General features: G+C 40.3%; 1 protein-coding gene across 4 annotated transcripts in view; it reads right to left on the reverse strand.

The window, feature by feature from the left end:
- Nucleotides 1-347: 347 nt before the first annotated feature.
- Nucleotides 348-19,143, reverse strand: part of AHCYL2 (adenosylhomocysteinase like 2) — a 173,311-nt gene continuing 154,515 nt past the window's right edge. For 2 of the 4 annotated variants that reach the window (XM_060156707.1, XM_060156706.1), the window contains exons 12-17: nucleotides 14,592-14,686; nucleotides 7,064-7,162; nucleotides 5,355-5,423; nucleotides 5,154-5,232; nucleotides 3,770-3,890; nucleotides 348-3,369 (exon numbers count right to left, since the gene is read on the reverse strand). In XM_060156707.1, the coding sequence (XP_060012690.1) occupies nucleotides 3,363-3,369; nucleotides 3,770-3,890; nucleotides 5,154-5,232; nucleotides 5,355-5,423; nucleotides 7,064-7,162; nucleotides 14,592-14,686 (470 nt within the window). In that variant the 3' untranslated portion in view covers nucleotides 348-3,362. Of the gene's footprint in view, nucleotides 3,891-5,153; nucleotides 5,233-5,354; nucleotides 5,424-7,063; nucleotides 7,163-13,759; nucleotides 13,865-14,591; nucleotides 14,687-19,143 lie in introns of those variants that run through there. The other 2 variants (XM_060156705.1, XM_060156708.1) reach the window with 2 other exon arrangements.

Genomic DNA, 19,143 nt, shown 5'->3' on the forward strand with positions numbered 1-19,143 from the left:
TCCAGCTTATGGCAGCACACAGAGGGCTTGGGGGACCAAGAACCAAGCTTTAGTTCCTCTGCCTTAAGCCTATACTTCTCAACTCCCCCAGAGCGGTCGCTTTATGAAAGCAGGTTCTTTATACACGTAACGGGGTGGGCAGTGGGGGAAGGGTGATATTTATGAGTGGAATGACCCACCATGGAACAAGGGACTCAAGGCTAAGGACACTTAAACATGCCTATTGGTAAGTGCTTCAGCTTTTCACATCCTTGCGCTACAGCAGGCTCTCTAGCCTGTTGCCCAGAAGCCTCTCTCATCTCTAAATTCCTAGTTCACTGAAGCAAGGAATACTCTCAGTACAAGAATCCATTTTAAGAATATTTTATTTATCTTTTGAGATTACATATTCATTATTGCTGATCTAATACAATCACTTAGACATAAAGATTTCCAAGAGCCTCTCAGATATGGCAATCTTTAGAGGTTTTATTTCCTTTCAGTAAGATGACAATGAGAACTAGATAATTTTACATATATATGTATGTATATATAGTTTAGAACTTGTCCACATATAATTTGCTGGTGTTGCCTATTTTTTCCTGTAATTTTCCTTTATTAAAAAAGCTTAATGCAACAATGCATTTTGATTTCTTTTTTAAAACCATGACAAAGTTAATTTTGAGAAAACCACAGGAGCAGCAATTTCAGATCTGTTCAGAGAAAAGCCAAGCAGCAAAAAAGCTTTGCAGGAGTATGTGGCCATGGGGAGCCGTGCTCATATGGGAGGGGAGGATGAGGAGGTAGGAGGGCAGAGGAAAGGTAGACCAGATACTTTTTTTTTTAATGAGAAAAAGAAAACAGTATTTCCATTAAGAAGGCAAAAAACCTTGAAAACTAGCACAAATTCACTGCAGAGAAAATGGTAAGATTCCCCACAGGCCAGGGTCACATATAAAGAGCTAATTATAATTAGTCTTCTTTCCCATGCTTCCAGATACCTAGGATGAATCTGAGGTGAGAGCTCGAGGGAAGAAGATGCATTTGTTCTGATTACACGGGCAGAAAGAATAACGACCAAATTCTAACACCAAGGTAGAACCCAAATACTCAGGAGGCCTGGACCTCCTTTTCCTTAATGGTTATGACACAGAGTCCCCAGAAAGAGACGAAGAGTGGTCACCTGAAACTCAGAGGCAAATACCTCACCATGGGTAGCAACATGGGCAACCTAACCTAGAAGCCCAGTGTGGCTCTTTTTCATTTGGAATGGGTCTCTTCACATTTTCAAGGCAGAGTATGTCCTGTCAGGATCAGCACATAGTAAGCTCCACAGGCAGCCAGGCTTTGCTGAGAAACAGCAGGTTATGACTTTGGCTTAAGAACATAATAAGCTAGAGTCCAGATATCTGCCTAATGGAATCTTCTCTGGATATAAGATGAGACACAAATTTCATCTTCTGAATCTTCTGTTAAAGGGATCCAATTAATTAAAACAAAAGCCAGAATAGGGTGGGCAAAAGGAAGAATTGAATGGCCTAGTGGGATTTTCAGCATTTATGATCTTCTCCATGAAAGAATATAGCCACGCATGTGGCATTTTTCCAGTACTTTCTAAGACATACGGGCCTCTGAGGAACTAGATTCTATGGGCTGAGACTGTGTACTATTTAGTGAGGCAAACAACCATTTACCTAAGATCCACCTCCCTACCTCCAAAGGGAAGGTCACTTCCAGACTAGCTCTGTGGGTATATGTGAAGACCAGGAGAAGTTGGAGAAGGTAGAAATCGGAGAGCAGAATTAGGGTGGGAAGGTTATGGTGATCGTGGGTGGTCTGGTGTTTCCTTGGGTCACCTTGGTCTTGAGACTTTGAGGCAGACCAGGATAGGGGAAAAATGGAAAAACAAAACTAAGAGTGTTAAACAGGGTTAGCAGGGGGAAAAAGGACTCATTTCATTCAAGATTCCTAGGACCACTCCAGACTTTAACTCTTAGAACCAATCTGGTCCCAATGGAACCCTTAAGACCAACAGGTCAGTCTCTAAAAGGAATCCAACTCTTAGGTGGGACACAAAATTTCAGGCTGCTCACATTACAAATTTTTTGTAATGTTGGAGTTACTCAAGAAACTACCTCTGGAATACAGAATCCCAAGATGGCCAGAACATAAAAAGATATCCCAGCAGAGAAGAAAGACCACAGACCAAATTGCAGAGACGTTAGATCTCAGTTTCATATTCAATGGCAATGGCCAAAGGGATGAATGTCTGACGACGTTCAAACTAGCTTTGATCATCTGGATTCAGTTTAGGGTGTCATCTCTGTATAGCTTAGCCAGTTAAGCTGCAAAGCCCTTCCCAGGAGACAAATAAATATATTCTGCTTCTTTAGGGTGTTGAGCTGTGGGTCTGAAAGATCTGTCGCATTTCTGAAGCCCTGCTCTCCCAAATCCCTTGGAAAGTAAGCCTTTCCCTGCTCAGTTTCAGAAGGAGTTTTAGGCAATAGGAGGAAGTTTCAGGAAGCAGTGTTTCACAACAAGCCTCCTTTTCTGAGACAGTGCCAATCTGTAGGGAGCTTCCTGGGAAATTATCCAGTTAAATGACAAGGAAGTAAAATTATGGGCCCCAGTGGGGCTGGCCCTCACTTCCTGAGCAGAGGCTAGTTGGGTTAGAAAGAGGGCAAAACAAATGTCTGATAAACATCAGAGCTGTTGAGGAAATAATAGAGGCACATTCCTCTTGGAACCTGAAATTGTTAAAATGGACATAAATATTCAAGGAGAAGAAAGGAGTCCTGGGTAAGGAAGGAGACTCCCAGGAAACAGAGGCACAGCTGAGTTCTTTGTGTAGCTTGCCAAAGCCACAACACTCCTTCCTTCCTTCCATTTTATAAAGAAGGCAGTGATAGTGATGGTCAAGGCTGGGAACCCAGGCCATGTTAATTCAGTGGCTTCCAAAAGGCCTCACCTGGGGAATGGCCAAAGCTGAGAAAGGCAGCTGCTAAAAATTTATTCCAGAAAACCTCAGAGAAGGAGGAGTCTGGAATCCATGGACTAACTCCTGAGCCTGGACAAGAGAACAATGCCCAGTGCTGAGGATTCCGAGTCAGTGGGGAATGACTCAAAAGATCCACTGGGAACCCCATTTCTTTCCTTCCTCAGCCTGTCCTCTGCGGCTCTCGCAGCCCTCAGGACAGCAACCACACTCTGGGCCAAGGCGACATTTATTATTTAGGTTAATAAATAAATAACCTAACATATAGGGTGAGCACGGCAGGCAGCTGATTGGAGAAGCAGCTTGCTGGGTTCTTTCCTGTATAGGAGTGGAGAAAAGACTTGGAGTTCTATTCCTTAAAACTTCTTCTGGCTTGAGTTACAGGAACTTAATACCTGCAGGAAAAAAGAAAGATGAGACTGTGATGTTATCAGCTTGTGGGGATGCTGGGACATGAAGAGCCGGCCTAAAGGTACAACGGGGAGGCAGGGACTTTTCTGCAGTGTATGGTGAGGGTAGATAAATGTGGTGCTTTTTCACATCAATGAAGAAGGCCAGTTTTTCTCCATACAGGGGTAAACATCATATCAAGAAGATGAAGTGGCAAATTCAGGAAAGGGAACACTGTTTAATGTCTGGAGAAGGCCTCAAAGAATCATTTGGGGGTGGTAGTGAGGGGGAGTGGGTTTATTTTCCTGAGTTCATGTAAATATGGTGATGGATGAAAAGACCAATTCCAGTGCAGGAAGCTCATCACTACTCAGGCTTCCCTATTTTATGGGGAGTTCAAGGCACCTGTAGTAATTGGGCTTGAAGGGCCCATTCTTGTTGAGCCCCAGATACTTGGCCTGTTCATCTGTCAGCTCGGTCAGGTGGGCATCAAAGGTGGGCAGGTGTAGGCTGGCCACATACTCATCTGGAACAAAAGATCACAAAAGACCTGGTATAAGCATTCTTGCCTCTTGTCTGGCTGTTCTCTCCAGCCTTAAAAAGTTGGAAGACACCTTCTAATTCTTGGAGCTGAATGAAAAATGCTTAACTTTTGCTCACTGGACCTCAATTCTAAGGAATGGTTGCTTGAGCTTAAGCCCAGTGCTTTCCAAAGTCATAACATTTCTTCCTTACAAGCTGTTGCAGCCTTGAACCTTTCCTTCTCCCCAGAAAAGTGAGAAATGAAAGAAGCAATAGGCCTTAGAGTCTAAACGAAAGGATGGGACAGTGGGTGGACTCAAAAACAGGAAGCTCCAACTTTAGTTCTGCCTTGTACTTTATACTTTAGGTCACTCAGAAAAACTAACACTTGGGGAGCTCCGAAAGGAGTGACTGAGAAGGACACTACACCCTTAGTTCTTATGGGTTTCTATGTACATTCTCTTACCTGAATACATATTGCTTATTCAGAATTTTGAGTCATTTCCTATGTATTTGTTTGGTCTCCCTAACTTCATTATACATTCAGTTATGGACTGTTCTACTTTTTTATATTCTTCCAAGGTGTCTATTAAAGGGATAATATGTCAACTTCTCACAGTTGCTGTGCATCTAATGCTGAAGCAAAACAAAACCAGAAGCTGATTTATTCCCTGATCTTTGGCTTGGGAGTTTATAAACATACAGTATCAGTTCAGGTGTTTGAAGCAGGTTCGTTAAAAATTTAAGACAGTTTAATGTTTCTCCTATACGAAACGGCCACATAACTAAACTCTTAACAGAAGCTATTAAGAGTCTTTCCTTTGGCCTGAAGCAACAGGGTCAGAGTTAGAAGGTGTAGTATGAAAGTCTTCTTGGTCTGAGAAAAGTTTGGTAGGAGCTACTTAGCAGCCTAGAACTGGAGTAAGTCAGATGTCACAAGGTAGGAGATGATTCCTCTTTCTTGTGGGGGGAAGAGTTTTTTTTTTCCTTTGAGATTTTTTTCTTGTGTAATAGATACTTTGGGAAAATCCTTAAAATTCACAGGCAGGTAAACTAAATCACAGCAAAATGTCCTTACTTCATTAGGACAACCTATTTGGAAAACATGATAAATCAACTGTGGATGAAATCTAAGAATCCTAGCTCCTACTTTACAAGATGAAGATATCTTTTTTCTATCCCTAAGAAATATAATGCCCCCAAACTTCCCTTAGCCTCTGACTCTGAACTTCTTGGTAAGGACTGGGATAGAAGAACTCATGCTTACCCATTTTCTTGGGCAACAGGTAGACATCCTGCTTATAGCGACCCTCAGGAGCATTGTAGAGTTCTATCAAGGCAAGAGCCTAGAAAAGCAGAGAAATGGATGCTGACGTGCCATTCACAGCAATCTACCCCATATCAAGTGAAACCCTGATGGGCTAATGACTCTTTCCAGCCCACTGCTTCCCCACTCTGGAGGCCTTACCTGAGTAGTTGCGGTGATCGAGAGCACAAATGTAGGCACTGTGGAGCAGCTTAGGTTTAGCAGACGGCCCTAGAAAGCAAAGGTTAACACACAAATGGGTTGGTTAGATGAAGTCTCTGGCTTTGAGGAGTGAGGGAAGAACACGACAGCCATTTTCCAAACACTTCCCAACTAACATGCTGGACAAAAGGCAGGTGTTCAGTCAGTGGAAATGAACTGATTGACATTTGAGTGAAATGTTAAGAAATTCTGGAAAATCTGATGAAGATAATAAGATAAAAGATCTCTGCGTTTATGTAAAAAGGAATAGAGATAGTCACATGATACTGAGGCTTATGCCAAGGGAGGGTATATTTCCCTTGAATTTTCTACTTTCTACAACAGAATATCTTCCTTCTGAGGCATCGATATTCCTTCGAAAAACTGTCCTAAACAATGATCTGGTCAAATCCAAGGGCAACCTCTCCAGGTCGTGATGGGAGATATTTTTTGACTTAGGAAGCTGTGATGGTTTCTGTGCTTTTTCCTCAACCTGGTTCTCCTGAATTCAAGGGCAGTCATGTATTTCCAGTGGGTGATTCAGAGTTAGAATGACTAGAACCTTCCCCCCAATGCCATTCTTTCCTACTTTATTTCCTAGGAAGCTTGACCACGTTTTCTGCTCAACCATTGTAGCCAAAAACAACTATGGTGCTAGCTTTTGTCACCAAAATTACTAGATGGGACCTAGAAATAAGTCACCAGACAGTGGGCTGACTTTAAAGCAATTAGTGAATATTTAACAACCTGCCGATCCCCTCCCTGTACACACTCCTGTACATACTTTATAGATGCCCTTAAGTATTTGAGAAGGTGAGATAAGGTGAGAAAAAGTGAAGAGAATAGGAAGAAGACTCAAAAATAAATTTAAAGGCCTCTAGATGAAGACAGTATATGTTTTCATTTTCAGTTTCTTTAATTAAAAAAAAAGACTGAAAATCAAAACTCAAGGAAAGTATTATTGTCCCCCTTGTAATCTTGGTATCTTTCCCTGAAGAAGAGAAAGTGTTAAGGTAAAAACAGGGGGCATTGTTACAGCTGTCAGAAATCTAGGATAGGAAAGAGAAGCTGTCAAGAAAGGAAAAGTGGCCAAACATTGACATGGGAGTCTAAGTGGCCTGAAAGTCAAGAGTAAGGCTGAGCTAGAAGAAGCCAGGAAAGGGAAATATCAATCATACAACCAATACATAGCTGGGTATCTACTACACGTCTGGCTCAGTTTAGGGGAATGGACACTCAGAAACAGGGAATCTATTAGCAAAGACATGACCTTCTCAGAGTTTGCCTAAGATTATCTTAGTTACAGTCAGAAATATCTACTTTGTGCTTCCTGATTAAACCATCCCACAAATGACATTATCTCTTTATAAGCATCACTCAAAGTGGCAATGGTTCTATCCATTAATTCCTTCCACAGTAATAAGCCATTGTCTGACTCAACCTGTAGAGTGACATAGAGAGACAGGATAATTGGTGAAAAGTGGGAAACCAAAATAGTTTCTTAATTGCTGAATGAAAAGACCTTTCACAATTAGATGTAAAATCCATTGGTAAAGTAGTTAAGCTTATTCTTAAGAGGAGTTGAAAGTATGAGAGAATATGAAGGGGAGGAGACATGGGTACTGCAGTCTCTCCTGTCAGGGGTGAACTTCTCCAGCCTCAGGTCTTACCTCTGCCAGCAACACTATCCTCTTGCCATCAGGCCATATTACATGGTCAACTTGGGATCTCACTCGCTCCCAGGTCAGTTCTGGTGTCCGAAGACTCGCCTGGAACACAATACAGCAAGCACACCATCAGCCATGCCAAGTCCCACTTTCTGGATGGAAAGATGTGGAAGGGAGCCATTTCAGATAGCAAGTTGAAAGAAGCAACCAACATGCCAGATGGAGAATACCTGTCCTGGGTTGGTTAGGACTGTTCCATTTCAGGGAATTTAATCTTAGGCCCAGCCAGGGAGAGATCACTCAGGATGTCATTCCACAACATATACTGTGCGCCCACTCTCTGCTGAGCACAGTAAAAGGTGCTATGGGAAATACAAAAGAAACCAAAGACATGGTTTCTGCCTTCAAAAAGCTCATACTTTAGTTCGGGACACAAAACAATACATATGTGAGGGGATAAAAGCCTTTAATACTTATGAAGCAACATGCAAACAAGTGCAAATTAATACAGTGCAAACTGAATACATAAGTGCTGAAGAGACACAGAAAACAGGAGGGTCAGAGCTGAGTGAGATTAGTTAGAGGAGAATGAATGTCCTACACATAGCATGCCGGGGCCCAAGGTTCTGCTCTCATGTCCCAACATCCCAGGTTCCACCTTCTCAATGATGGTGGTTCACCCTAAAGTTACAGAAGCTTTGTGACCTAAGTGCAAATGTGAGGTAGCCTTTAGAGCAATGCTTAATGGTAGAGTAAAGCTCCCAATGGCTCACCCTCCTTCCATTTCTGTATATTGTATATTCCGAGAAGAGAAGAAATGTTAAGTTTATTAACAGCAGTAATCAAATAACAGTCACAGGGTTTAGACTTAAGGCAACAACTTCCTTCTTCCAAGAGGCAATGCCTAAAATAGAAAGGGAGTCTGTACTCTAAGACTACCCATTGGCTCAAGTTGGTAAAATTGAGAAGTTCTGCCAAATAGTAGTTATCAGGCAAATAAAGAGAAACACTTCCGTTATATGACAATCATTTACTGGAGTACATACTGTATGCTAGGCATTATAGCAAAGAACACTATTATAGATAAGACTGTGGACTCCTCTACTAGACTGTGAGCTGTTTATTGACAGGGACTGTATCTTCTTTTCTTTACTAATCTAGTGGGAAAGAAAGACATATAATTATAATTAGATTCAGTATATTCAGGACTTTATTAATGGTCTGGACCATTTCTTTATTAGGTAGATGGGAAATATAAAATCTCTTCTGATGTCAAGTTTCATAAATTAGTTCAACCTTTCTAGAGGGCAATTTGGCAGTAGCTAACAAAATTTCATATGTACCTAATCTTTGACCAATCAAATTCACTTTTAGGGCTCTATCCTATAGAAATACTTGTTCAAGTTCAGAAATATAAGTGCCCACGAATGTTTAACCCAACATTATTTATAATAGCAAAAAATGTAAATCAACATGGGAATGGCTAAGTAAATCAGGATAATTCCATACAATGGAATATAATGTAATTCTCAAAAAAAAGAAATTAGTAGATCTGTATTTGTTAACATGAAAACCATACATTATTAAGTGAAAAAATCAAGTTGCAGAAATAATATGCTGTAACCTCAATTTTGTAAATTTTTTGCTTCTTACTTTATACGTATTTATGTTGCTTGAATTTTAAATTGAGGAAGTACTACTTTAAAATTAAGATTTTAAAAAGAAATTTTATAAATAAATACTATAAATAGAGTTAAAAAGAATTTAAGCAAATAGGCCATTTGGGGACGTTAAGGATATACAGAGTAAATCCCTCAGCCTTTAGAAATATCACCATGGAGGACAATAACCATGTAGAGCCAAGAGATACTCTTTGGTAACACTAGCAATTTTTTTATTGAGATAATGGGACTTTAAGTGTTTCAAGTTCTTAATGTTTCATACTCCCAATCTTCCATTGGACAAGCAATCTTGATGACTGGAACTAAAGAGCTGACACAATGATAACAAGAGTCTCTTGTCTTAGGAAATATTCCCTGGGAAAAAAGATGTGGCGGAATCAAGGAAAGGGAACTTCTTAGGAACATCATAAAAATGATCAGTGCTTAGTAGAGGCAATTTACTAGAGCACTGGGATGGCTATGATGCAAGCAAAAGACCTGAGGGTTTAAAATGGGGTTTGAAGAGCAACTTGGTTAAGTTATCCCCAGCACTGCCCATGCAGTTCCAATAAACTATTAAAGTCTATTTGGCATTTACACTCCTTGAGAGAAGTGTTTCCTATGGCTAGAACAGTTTTACAAGAATTTCTCTTAAAGACATCCAATGTCTTTTCTGTGGATTTATAATCACTAAGCAATCTACCAGGAAAAAGGTCCCCTATGCCCACTCCCTTCCCAAACTAGGTGTACGTCCCACTGTAAAGCCAAAAACAGCTGTGGTTCTAGTCCTGCGAAGCATGGAGTCAGTAGCAAGTCTCAGGCTGTAATTCTCTGGCTGGCAAAAACTTTTTTTTTTAAATTTATTTACTTTATTTATTTATTACTTTTGGCTGCATTGGGTCTTTGTTGCTGCACTCAGGCTTCCTCTAGCTGTGGCGAGCGGGGTCTACTCTTCGTTGCGGTGCATGGGCTTCTCACTGCAGTGGCTTCTCTTGTTGCGGAGCACGGGCTCTAGGCGCGCAGGCTCAGTAGTTGTGGCGCACAGGCTTAGCCACTCCGCGGCATGTGGGATCTTCCCGGACCCAGGCTCGAACCCATGTCCCCTGCATTGGCAGGTGGATTCTTAACCACTGCACCACCAGTGTAGCCCAGGCTGGCAAAAACTTTTAAAGCATGTGCACATAATGGTTTAACCACCTGAACTGTGAAGCTTACAGTCACACAGGCTGTCTATGTGATATATACGGGTAAGCAGGTTTCTTTTCAAGAGAAAGGAAGTATGTGACAGAAAGACTTGGACAAAAGGCAGCTAAGAGCACATCCCTATCACAGGTCCCCTAAGTATTCATGGTATTATTTTTCAGAAAAAAATGCAGTTTTCTAAAGGACCAACTCTTTCCATGAGCAATTGCTTCCTAAAAATGCAGCAGTCAACATCTCAAGGTTAGGTAAACTGTAAATTCCTCCACAAAAAAAGATCCTTACATTTTTGATCACTAAAAGCTCTGGATAAAAATTTACCAAGTCACTTTCCTTCCCAGTTTTGCTGAGTTAACTTACAGTGATTCATCTCTTTTTATCACACTCTGCATCCAATCCATGTAGCAAAGCCCACTGGTCCTACCTTCACAATATATCACTTCTTATCACCTCCATTGTTTATCCATCTAATCCAAGCTACCTCCTTCTATTGTTGGAAATACTGAAAGAGTTTGCTATCGTCCCTATCACCACTCAAGCTCCAGAAGTGTTTTCTTCATACAACAGCCAAGGTTATTTTTTAAAACGTATGTCAGATTTCATCAGTCATCCACTCAAAACCTTCCAATGGCTTCACTTGTATGCAGAATAAAATCTAAAGTCCGTACCATGGCCTACGAAGCTGTACATAACCCACTACCTCCTTGCTGCCTCTTATCCTCATCCCCTTGCCCATTCTGTTCCTGCCACAATGGCATCTTTTCTGTTCCTCAAACACATCAAGCATGTTTCTACCTCATGGTCTTGACTCACCATTCTCTCTGAATAGAATGGTCATTCAAGTTTTTGTTCAAATGTTATCTCCTCAAAGACACCTTCTTTGATCACCCTAATTAAATAGCAACCTCAATGTCCTCATCTTTCTGTTTTACTTTAGTATTAGGCACTAACTGAAAATAACTGTCTACTTTTTTTTGGCTGTGTTGGGTCTTCGTTGCTGCACGCGGGCTTTCTCTAGTTGCAGCGAGTGGGGGCTACTCTTCATTGCGGTGTGCGGGCTTCTCATTGTGGTGGCTTCTCTTGTTGCAGGGCACGGGCTCTAGGCGCATGGGCTTCGGCAGTTGTGGCGCATGGGCTCAGTAGTTGTGGCTCGCGGGCTCTAGAGTGCAGGCTCAGTAGTTGTGGCACACGGGCTTAGTTGCTCTGCGGCATGTGGGATCCCAGACCAGGGCTTGAACCCATGTCCCCTGCATTGGCAGGCAGATTCTTTTTTTTAATTTTTTTTTTGCAATACATGGGCCTCTCACTGCTGTGGCTCTCCCATTGCAGAGCACAGGCTCCGGACGCGCAGGCTTAGCGGCCATGGCTCACAGGCCCAGCTGCTCCGCAGGCATGTGGGATCTTCCCGGACCGGGGCCGAACCCGCGTCCCCTGCATCGGCAGGCAGACTCTCAACCACTGCACCACAAGGGAAGCCCTGGCAGGCAGATTCTTAACAACTGTGTCACCAGGGAAGTCCATAACTGTCTATTTAGTAATTGTTTCCCACAGTAGAATATAAGCTCCAGGAAAGCAGGCATATTGTTCACTGTTATTTCTTCAGCCAATTAGTACTTAGCACAGAGCAGAGCGAGTACTCAACACAAATTTGCTAAGTAGTGAATGAACATTCTGGAATCAATGTTTAGTTGAGTTTGCTATTTCCTTAAATTTCGTTTTGCATGCCCTGTGACACTACATTGAAAGTTGCATAATTAAACTTTTCCAAAGTCATTCTGAACATCTCCCTTTCTGGATCACTTAGTTTAGTCATATACTTTCTGCTAAGAAGAGCACGAAGACAGTTGAAAGATGGCTCTTGGCTAGTGGCAGTGGCAGATACTGGGGCTACCTAGCAATACCTGCAAAAGGTCTAGTCTCAATGCAGCAGCCAGGGTGACACTTTTATAATAAAAAATCATCCTTTTAAAACAGAAGGCATAAATCCTACAGTGGCTCCATATTCCTCTCAGAACACAATCAGGAGTTCTTACAATGGCCTCTGAGGTCTTATAAGATGTGGCTAATTACCTCTCTGACCTCATTTTCCACTCTTCCCTGCCCCATGCTTTTTTTTTTTTTTTGCAGTACGCGGGCCTCTCACTGTTGTGGCCTCTCCCATTGCAGAGCACAGGCTACAGACGCACAGGCTCAGCGGCCATGGCTCACGGGCCTAGCCGCCCCGCAGCATGTGGGATCTTCCCGGACCGGGGCACGAACCCGTGTCCCCTGCATTGGCAGGCGGACTCTCAACCACTGCGCCACCAGGGAAGCCCGCCCCATGCTCTTCTGCTCTAGTCATACTGGCCTCATTGTTGATCCTCAAACAGACTAGGCAACTCGCGCATTGGGGCATTAGCTCTGGCTGTTCCCTCATCGTGAAATGTCCTTCACCTAAAAGTCAACATGGTTAATTCCTTCAGATATGCTCAACCATCACCTTATTAATGAGGCTTATGCCTTGATCCCTCTATCTAAAATTACAACCCAGCACTCTTGATTTCCCCTTACCATGCTCTGCTTTTTCTTTTTTCTACGGTGCTTTCACCTTCTAACATACTATAAATTTTACTTATTATGTCTATTGTCCTTTTTCTCATAAAATATAAGTTCCATGAGGGTAGGAATCTTTGCCTGTTTTGTGCACTGATCCCAAGCATATAGAGCAGGACCTGGCATATAGCAATCACACAATAAATATTTATGATTGAAGGTAAAGAGTCTCCTGGCCTTTATCCTGAGAGATTACTTATATCTGGGCTGCCTTTGGAGAAGAGATTACCACCACAATTTGAAGGTAATCTAAAAAGCATGAGGAGATCATAGTATAACATACAGAAAAACAGGGAATTCCCTGGTAGTCCAGTGTTAGGACTCGGCGATTTCACTGCCTGAGCCTGAGCCCAGGTTCAATCCCTGGTCAGGTCAGGGAACTAAGATCCTGCAAACTGTGAAGCACGGCCAAAAAACAAAACAAAAAACCAAACTAAAAAACTAAAAAAACAAACAAAACATACAGAAAAACAAAAACAAAAAAACTGGACTTGAAGTCAAAAAACCTGAATTTTGTGCTTCAATTTCATTTTTGAACCAACGGCTATGACTGAACAATGTACTTAAGCTTTTATTTTCCCAACTGAAAATCAGGAATAAGAATACTGCCTCGTGGGGTGGTCAAGAGGATGAAATGAGATAAAGTAAAAATATAAAAATTACATGACTGCATTGAAATTATCTTTATTTTAGAGCTTCTTGAGGGTTTAGAACGGAAATTCCTTCCCTGTTCGCTTAACTTAGAAGATTTCACTTCAGCGCTCAGAGCATGACCACTTCCCTTTAAGATTTTTCCATCTGGGGGCTCTACAAGCAGATCAATCCAGAAAAGGACAATCATAGGCTAGATAGTTTTAGAAATATTGATACCTTTGACCATTTAGTAAACGGGCAGTATGGCACAAAAGTGAAACTTAACCAAAAAACCAAACCAAACAAAAAACCCCTCAAAACAACAACAACAAAAAATCCCTCAAAAACACAAACTAAATAAATTACTCATTATAAGCAAAATATCATGGTAAGACAGAGTAATGGAGCCATGCCACTCCAAAACCTCAAGGGTAGAAACAGGCTTTGGTAGGTTGTTTTCCCAGCTATTTTTAATAACAGAAGAATAGAGCACAGAGTTAAAAGGAGAAACCATTTAAAATAGATATCCCACAGGCTCTCAGTATATCAACTGATCCTTACCTGGCAATGCTGAAGCTCAATCAGAGCAGCCCTCAGTGGAGATGAAAGCATGCTTTGCTTGAGCCATTTACTCAGAGAGAAATACAGTTGTGTCAGAAAAATGCCATAAAAACTTAAAACCAGAGTGAAAGTCACACTGAGAGATACTTTGGTAAGTCTGAAAAGAAATAAATAACACTTCTATTAACTATTACTTGGGCACCTTAGTAGGATCAAATGTTCTGTTGGATCAGAAAATTTTAGGTGACTATAATAGAACTAGAGAACCACAGCTATAGGTTTTCCAGGTTTGAGGAACACATGCTACTGAATTGATTGTGACATCTATAGATCCAATACTACAGTTTGGAAAATATGTTAAGGGGAGACCTAGCCCCATAAAAGAGGGAGAGAAAAGGGAAACCACCATATTTGACAGACCCAGTCAATCTTAAGCAGTGCTCTCATCCCAGCCCATAGATTTCCCTCCCTTGACTTGTTTGCTTGGACCAACCTACTAATCTCACCTTTATGGCAAAATCAAATCTCTCCAAAATACTGACTAGCACACTGACTCACATTTATTGTATGCTTTTTGTAGTTTTGAGTTTACCCAGCTCTTAATCCTAATCATAAAGATAAAATGGCTTACAGTACAAGTAGGTATCAAGCTTAGGTGGAAAAAAACCAATCATTTGAAATGATTAAGTTGAGATAAAGAAGCTTTGTAGAATCCATACGCACAAGCCATAAGGCTAGTGAGTGAACAGACTGTGAACAGCTCTACCAGTACAGTTATGTTTACGATGGCTGGTGACCCTGCTCTTTCTTCTTCTAGTTTATGTTTCTTGGGAAGGAGAGAGAAAAAAAAAACCAAAACCCAATGATGAGTCACTTGAACTTACCACGTCAATCTCCGTGTTGGAATGTCCCATGTTACAAACGATGCAGCTATTCTTCATACGGTCTAAGTGCTCTCTGGTTACCACATTCTTGTTACCTTAAAAACAGAAGAGATAGCCACATGAAAAGGAATGAAGTTGGACCTCTTCCTCACACCATATGTAAACTTAACTTAAAATGGATCAGAGACCTAAATATGAGAGCTAAAACTATAAAACTCTTAGCAAAGCATAGGAATAAATCTTTGTGACCTGGGTTAGGCAATGGTTTCTTAGATAACACCTAAAGCACAAGCAACCAAAGAAAAAATAAACTGGACTACACTGAAATTAAAAACTTTTGTGCTTCAAATGATACCACTAAGAAAGTGAACAGACAACCTACACAATGGGACAAAATAACTGTAAATCATAAATCTGATAAAAATTCTTACAACTCAATAATAAAATTTATAAAGAACTCTTACAAATCAATAATAAAAAGACAGCTCATTTTAAAAATGAGTAAAGGATCTGAATAGACATTCTTAAAAGAAGATGTACAAAAGATGTGCCAACACACATGAAAAGATGCTCAACATCATTAGGGAAAGGCAAATCAAAACCACAGTGACACACTATTTCACACATACTAGGATAGCTATAATCCAAAGATCAGACAATAGCAAGTGTTGACAAGGATGTGGAGAAACTGCAACTCTCATACATTGTTGGCAGGATTGTAAAATAATGTAGTTACTTTGGAAAAGTTTGGCATTTTCTCAAAATGTTAAAAGTAGTTATCATATGATCCAGCAATTCCACTTGTAGGTATATACCCAAGAGAACTGAAGACATGTCCACAGAAAAACTTGTACACAATGTTCATAGCAGCATTATTCATAATAGCCAAAAAGTAAAAACAACCCAAGTGTCTATCAACTGATGAATGGATATCACTGAAATGTGATATAACCTTAAAATGGAATATTATTCAGCAATCAAAAGGAATGAAATACTGATACACACTACAACATACATGAACCCTGAAAATATTATGCTAGGTAAAAAAAGTCACAAAAGACCACATATTGTATGATTCTATTTATATGAAATATCTGAAATAGGCAAATCTATAGAGACAGAGAATTTAATGGTAGCCTAGGGCTGCAGAAAACTGAAGGGTAGAAAAAAGAGTGAGTGCTAATAGTATAAGATTTATTCTGGGGATGATGAAAATGTTCTGGAATTCGATAATGGGATGTTGTACAAGTTTAGTAAAAATCACTGAACTGTATGCTTTATTTTTTAAAGATTTTTTTTGATGTGGACCATTTTTAAAGTCTTTATTGAATTTGCTACAATATTGCTTCTGTTTTATCCTTTTTTTTTGGCTCCAAGGCATGTGGGATCTTAGCTTCCCCAACCAGGGATCGAACCCGTCCCTCCTGCATTGGAAGGTGAAGTGTTAACCACTGGACCACCAGGGAAGTCCCTGAACTGTATACTTTTTTATTTTTATTTTTTTGAATTTTATTTTATTTTTTTATACAGCAGGTTCTTATTAGTTATCTATATATATGTGTATATATGTCAATCCCAATCTCCCAATTCATTACACCACCACCATCCCCCCACCCCCCACCACTTTCCTCCCTTGGTGTCCATATGTTTGTTCTCTACATCTGTGTCTCTGTTTCTGCCTTGCAAACCGGTTCATCTGTACCATTTTTCTAGGTTCCACATACATGCATTAATATACGATATTTGTTTTTCTCTTTCTGACTTACTTCACTCTGTATGACACTCTCTAGATCCATCCACGTCTCAACAAATGACTCAATTTCGTTCCTTATTATGGCTGAGTAATATTTCATTGTATATATGTACCACAACTTTTTTATCCATTTGTCTGTCGATAGCTATTTACGTTGCTTCCATGACCTGGCTATTGTAAATAGTGCTGCAATGAACATTGGGGTGCATGTGCCTTTTTAAATTATAGTTTTCTCTGGGTATATGCCCAGGAGTGGGATTGCTGGGTCATATGGTAATTCTATTTTTAGTTTTTTAAGGAACCTCCATACTGTTCTCCATAGTGGCTGTATCAATTTACATTCCCACCAACAGTGCAAGAGGGTTCCCTTTTCTCCACACGCTCTCCGGCATTTGTTGTTTGTAGATTTTCTGATGATGCCCATTCTAACTGGTGTGAGGTGATACCTCACTGTAGTTTTGATTTGCATTTCTCTAATAATTAGTGATGTTGAGCAGCTTTTCATGTGCTTCTTGGCTATCTGTATGTCTTCTTTGCAGAAATGTCTATTTAGGTCTTCTGCCCATATTTTGATTGGGTTTTTTTGGTGTGTGTGTTATGTGAGCCTCTCACTGTTGTGGCCTTTCCTGTTGCGGCGCACAGGCTCCGGACGCGCAGGCTCAGTGGCCATAGCTCACGGGCCTAGCCACTCGGCGGCATGTGGGATCTTCCCGGACCGGGGCACGAACCGTGTCCCCTGCATCGGCAGGCGGACTCTCAACCACTGCGCCACTAGGGAAGCCCAGGGTTGTTTGTTTTTTTAATATTGAGCTGCATGAGCTGTTTATATATTTTGAAGATTAATCCTTTGTCTGTTGAATCGTTTGCAAATATCTTCTCCCATTCTGAGGGTTGTCTTTTCGTCTTGTTTGTAGTTTCCTTTGCTTTGCAAAAGATTTTAAGTTTCATTAGGTCCCATTAGTTTATTTTTGATTTTATTTCCATTACTCTAGGAGGTGGATCAAAAAAGATCTTGCTGTGACTTATGTCAAAGGGTGTTCTTCCTATGTTTTCCTCTAAGAGTTTTATAGTGTCCAGTCTTACATTTAGGTCTCTGATCCATTTTGAGTTTATTTTTGTGCATGGTGTTGGGAGTGTTCTAATTTCATTCTTTTACATGTAGCTGTCCAGTTTTCCCAACACCACTTATTGAAGAGACTGTCTTTTCTTCCATTGTATATCCTTGCCTCCTTTGTCAAAGATTAGTTGACCATAGGTGCATGGGTTTATCTCTGGGCTTTCTATCCTGTTCCATTGATCTATATTTCTGTTTTTCTATTTTCTGTTTTTGTACCATATTGTCTTGATTACTGTAGCTTTGTAGTATAGTCTGAAGTCAGGGAGTCTGATTCCTCCAGCTCCATTTTTTTCCCTCAAGACTGCTTTGGCTATTCGGGGTCTTTTGTGTCTCCATACAAATTTTAAGATTTTTTGTTCTGGTTCTGTAAAAAATGCCACTGGTAATTTGATAGGGATTGCATTGAATCTGTAGATTGCTTTGGGTAGTGTGGTCATTTACACAATTTTGATTCTACCAATCCAAGAACATGGTATATCTCTCCATCTGTTTGTGTCATCTTTGATTTCTTTCATGAGTGTCTTATAGTTTTCTGAGTGCAGGTCTTTTACCTCCTTAGGTAGGTTTATTCCTAGGTATTTTATTCTTTTTATTGCAGTCGTGAATGGGATTGTTTCCTTAATTTCTCTTTCTGATCTTTCGTCGTTAGTGTATAGGAATGCAAGAGATTTCTGTGCATTAATTTTGTAACCCGCAACTTCACCAAATTCATTGATTAGCTCTAGTAGATTTCTGGTGGCATTTTTAGGATTCTCTATGTATAGTATCATGTCATCTGCAAACAGTGACAGTTTTACTTCTTCTTTTCCAATTTGTATTCCTTTCATTTCTTTTTCTTCCCTGATTGTGTGGCTAGGACTTCCAAAACTATGTTGAATAATAGTGGTGAGAGTGGACATCCTCGTCTTGTTCCTGATCTTAGAGAAAATGCTTTCAGTTTTTCACCATTGAGAATGTTGTTTGCTGTGGGTTTGTCATATATGGCCTTTATTATGTTGAGGTAGGTTCCCTCTATGCCCACTTTCTGGAGAATTTTTATCATAAATGGGTGTTGAATTTTGTCAAAAGCTTTTTCTGCATCTATTGAAATGATCATATGGTTTTTATTCTTCAGTTTGTTAATATGGTGTATCACATTGATTGATTTGCATATATTGAAGAACCCTTCCCTGGGATAAATCCCACTTGATCATGGTGTATGATCCTTTTAATGTGTTGTTGGATTCTGTTTGCTAGTATTTTGTTGAGGATTTTTGCATCTATATTCATCAGTGATATTGGTCTGTAATTTTCTTTTTTTGTGGTATCTTTGTCTGGTTTTGGTATCAGGGTGACGGTGGCCTCATAGAATGAGTTTGGGAGTGTTCCTTCCTCCACAATTTTTTGGAAGAGTTTGAGAAGGATGGGTGTTAGCTCTTCTCTAAATGTTTGATAGAATTCACCTGTGAAGCCATCTGGTCCAGGACTTTTGTTTGTTGGAAGATTTTTAATCACAGTTTCAATTTCATTACTTGTGATTGGTCTGTTCATATTTTCTATTTCTTCCTGGTTCAGTCTTGGAAGGTTATACCTTTCTAAGAATTTGTCCATTTCTTCCAAGTTGTCCATTTCATTGGCATAGAGTTGCTTGTAGTAGTCTCTTAGGATGCTTTGTATTTCTGAGGTGTCTGTTGTAACTTCTT

The sequence above is a fragment of the Lagenorhynchus albirostris genome, chromosome 8 (assembly GCF_949774975.1).
Source record: "Lagenorhynchus albirostris chromosome 8, mLagAlb1.1, whole genome shotgun sequence".
NCBI classification, from domain to species: domain Eukaryota; kingdom Metazoa; phylum Chordata; class Mammalia; order Artiodactyla; family Delphinidae; genus Lagenorhynchus; species Lagenorhynchus albirostris.